Genomic DNA, 4,039 nt, shown 5'->3' on the forward strand with positions numbered 1-4,039 from the left:
CCCCGCACCGCGCATCGCCCGTGCGGGGAGAGGCGGGTCCGGGGCTGCCGCCGCCCCCGCCGCGCAGGGGCTGAGCCTGAGCCCGGCGCCGCGACGGGCGCTGCCCGGGCGGAGGGAGCGGAGCCTCGTCCGTGTCTCCCCGCGGGATCCCCGAGCGCGGGCCGGGCACGGGGATGGGGCTCGGAGGGGCGCCCGGCGCCGCCTCCTCGCTTGCGGGCTGCGGGAGCCCCCACGCAGCGCAGGGCAGTTGAATCCCGCCCGCGGCGGAGCGAAGGACCGGGACGCGATTTATTTGCTGCATTCCCAGGGACGTCGCTTCCACCTGCGAGCGAGTTTGAGCGGTCGGCTGTGGATTTTATAGTTGCTTCTCCGCAAACCAAGGGTTAGCCGGGTGGCTTTGGCTTTTTGGGAAGGAGCCCTGCCCCGGCCCGCTGTGTGCGATGGATTGAGGCGTGCCCGGCTGCGCCCCCAGCCCGGCCGCCGCCCGCAGCCCACATCGATGCGATGGAAAGTCGGGGGCTGTTCTGCACCCTCTGTTACCTGATGTTCAACGCGCCTCTGCTGTTCATTGTCACCGGTGAGTAGGGAACTTTCGCCTCTCCCCGCGGCGATCCGCCGCTCCGGGCACCACTTGCTGGCGGGGGGCTGCGGGGCCGTCGGGGCTGAGCTCCGGCCGCGCCGCTCCCGCCGGCAGGTGCTGAGGGACCGGTCGTCCCCGGCTTGTTCCCAGCGGCAGTGCTGGGGGCTGGGGGCAGGGAGCTGCTCGGGCGGGCTCTGGCAGAACAAGGTGGCACTGTTGGGTCGCAGCTGCCGGCAGCGCGGAGCGGAACGGAGCGGGGCGCGGCGGGCGCGCAGCCCGGGACAGTCCCCGCACCCGTCTGCGGGAGGGGGCAGTGGGACACCGGTAGCTCTGAAAGCCGAGGGCTTTCTTGGGAGGGCGAGGGGGTTTAGGATCCTCTTCAAACTTTCCCGTTGGAGCCGCGGCTGCAGGGTGGCGGGGACCAGCTTGGCCCTGCCCTGCCCCGGGTGCGCAGTGCTGGATGCTCCGTTTGCTCTGCGGTCGCTGGGCTACATGAAACCCGTGTCTCGGTCAGCGCGTAGCCCTTGAGCTGAAGCAGCTCACGTTACGCTGAAAAGGACTGATCTTGTCTTTTAATGTCTCCCGTTAACCAGCCCTTGTAACTCTATCTTCCCCTCCCAGCTACCTTTACTGAAGTTCCCAAAGATGTGACTGTTAGGGAGGGAGATGATATTGAGATGCCTTGTGCTTTCCGAGCCAGCGGATCCACCTCTTACTCCTTGGAAATCCAGTGGTGGTACCTTAAAGAACCAGCCAGAGAACTTGCACACGAATTAGCCATCAGTGTCCCTGGCAGCAGGAGCAAGGTAATACATTGCTATGGAGATATATCTCTTCATTGATTGCAACGTGCTTAGAGGTGATCAAAATAAACTCAGCAGCCCCAGAGAGGAGACTGCTTCCTCTACCCAGTGCCAGCAACTGGTAGGAAGCACTGGTGTGCCCAGGCCCTCCGTGGGATGCAGGACTACAGGGTATGCACCATGGGGGACTTTCATCTCGGGGAAAAAAAAACATCAGTGCTTAAAGGATTGTAAATAGAAAGTGATAAACGTCCCACCACAAAATCATCAGTGAGGTCCCAAGAAAGCCAGTGAAAATAGCTTTAGTATGAAGTGTGGACAAGCAAAAACCTTGTGCTTCTGTAGACTGAACTAGGAATCATTGTAAAAGGTGGGAGAGCCTCTGCTCTCTGATAGTGCAGAGAAAGGCATGAGGGATACACCTCTCTCTGTTGGTATGTTAAGCTGATATCAGTCTGCATATACAAATGTACAACTTCTTGTTGTACTTGTACAATATCTGTCTATATCTGGAGCTCAGCAAGACGTTTTCAGTCAGATGTAGTAATTAAAATGCATGAAGCAGAGTTAAATCTTGCATCTCCTTTCCCCTCCCCCTAGCAAACCACTTGGCATGAGGGCAGGCTTTAGTCTAAATTTTTCATCTGCATTTCCCCAGCATAAGCCAGTTCATTCTATAGCCTCCCCTCAGTGCAAGACACCTTCCTGGTGCCAAACGGGGCTGTACAAGGAGTGGGGTAAAGCAGGACTTGCGGGATGTGTTGCCCTACTGTGCAGGGCACGTCATCCTCTCCAGCCTCCGTCCCCTGTGCCAGCAGGGTGGCCCGCGGCAGCCTCTGTGCCTGTGCCAGCTCCCCTCTCTGTGGCACGCTTGTTTTCCTGCAGAGCTCAAATAGAGATGCAAAGCATATAGACACTGAGCTAATGCGATGCCGCCTAGCTGGGGAAAGTGTAAGTCACTTGTCAGACTGGGAAATGAATTGCTTGGATTTAAATGTCTTCTTTAACCTTATATAAAAACTGTGAATTGCTTTTGCAACAAATGATGACAGTGCGTGCCTGGAGAATGATGACCGTCTCCCCGAGAGGCGCGTCGGTGAGGTCTGAGGCATCACTTAGGTTTACAGTAGTTGGCTGGAGACAAAAAAATAGCCAAATACAAAACCTGCTGAGTGGTACCTCTTCCCAGGGTGTCTCTGGACCGAAGCTCTGCCCTGAGCAATGCGGGATCCAGCTTGCCCAAGCACTTCACTGCGGTGCTGCTGGTAAAGCATCTTCCCCGGTGTTTGTCAGCAGCTGTGAGCAGCACAGCATGCAACAAGCGTTTCTTTGGCTGCTGTTCGCACCCTGGGTGAAGGCAGCACTTCTGTGGGCACCACGGGAGCTGTAACAAAACAATCTCTCCAGCTGAGCACTGTTTTGCTGCCCTACCCATAATCTGGGGAACTCCCCCAGGCCACACACGAGCTGTGTGATTGGCAAGTGGAGAAAGTTGTATCTGTCCATGTCCTGTCCTTGCACTGGGGTGGGAATATAAGCATCTTGTTGAGGTACTGGCAGCACTGAGTCTAATCTCCCTTTTTTCTGTTCTTTTAGGTAACAAATAAGGATGCAACCAAAATCAGTGTAAGTGCAGCTCGAGATGGGTGTGCGCCCCTCCTCCCATGCACGTGGGGTTTACTGCATGCCCCCCTCCTTTCCTGACACACGAATGCAGTTGGTCTCACTGGCAGCCCTGCTCCTGCAGCACGGCAGGACTGTGGCACGTTCCCCCTCCTCAATGTGTCACGGCTCGATCAGCGCGATACCATCTGTTGCTGGTTTTATAGTCACGTCTCATTCTTTGCAAATCCAGAGGAAGTGATGCTTGCCTTACAGCTCTTCCTTACGCACGTTTGGAAAAGATTGTGGGCCAGATTAGGAGAAAATGTCGCACAGCGACCCCCTTCTCTGCCTGTCCTGCAGGAAACACACCCCTTTATTTGATGCGGGCCCGGGATGCCGCTGCCCCTCTCCGCGGTGCTGAGCCGCTCCGGCGGAGCCGGACTCAGGTGCCCTGCTCAGCCCCGGCGGGGTGTCACCGAGCCCAGCCAGACTTGTCCCTCTGCAGCAGGCGCGGGGCGACCCCCGAGGGGCTGCGCGTTCCCCACGGGGCGGTTCGTGCGGGCTGGAGGCTGCCCGGCACCGGGCACTGCGCGGGGGGCGAGGGGAGCCCCGCGAGGGGGTTGGTGGTGGGGGGGATGTGCGGCTTTGGAACCGCGAGGTGGGGCTTTAAGGGCTCGGTGCTCGGTGTCCGGTAATTCGGGGGGAATTCGCCCCGTGTCTGGGGCCAGGGCAGGGTCGCTGCCCGGGGCTGAGGCGGTGCCGGCGGTGCGCTCTCTCTTGCAGACGGTCCGCGTCCAGGGCAACGACATCTCGCACCGGCTGCGGCTCTCGGGCGTGCGGCGGCAGGACGAGGGCGTGTACCAGTGCCGCGTGTCGGACTACAGCGACGACGAGACGCAGGAGCACAAGGCTCAGGCGCTGCTGCGCGTCCTGTCCCGCTTCGCGCCGCCCGACGTGCAGGCGGCCGAGGCGGTGTCGCACATCCAGAGCGGGGCCGCCCCGCGCCGCCACGGCCCCGCCGCCCGCCCCACGCCGCCGCCCGGCCCCGGCA

General features: G+C 60.0%; 1 protein-coding gene across 1 annotated transcript; it reads left to right on the forward strand.

The window, feature by feature from the left end:
* Positions 1 to 84: 84 nt before the first annotated feature.
* On the forward strand, positions 85 to 4,035 carry VSTM2B (V-set and transmembrane domain containing 2B; the record flags this gene model as incomplete). The annotated part of the gene is made up of 4 exons (XM_027632782.1): positions 85 to 577; positions 1,202 to 1,386; positions 2,980 to 3,009; positions 3,772 to 4,035. Coding segments are annotated over exons 1-4 (552 nt in total), but the record flags the coding sequence as incomplete, so codon positions are not given.
* Positions 4,036 to 4,039: the final 4 nt, after the last annotated feature.

The sequence above is a fragment of the Corapipo altera genome, unplaced genomic scaffold (assembly GCF_003945725.1).
Source record: "Corapipo altera isolate COAL_440 unplaced genomic scaffold, ASM394572v1 56282, whole genome shotgun sequence".
Lineage (NCBI taxonomy): Eukaryota > Metazoa > Chordata > Aves > Passeriformes > Pipridae > Corapipo > Corapipo altera.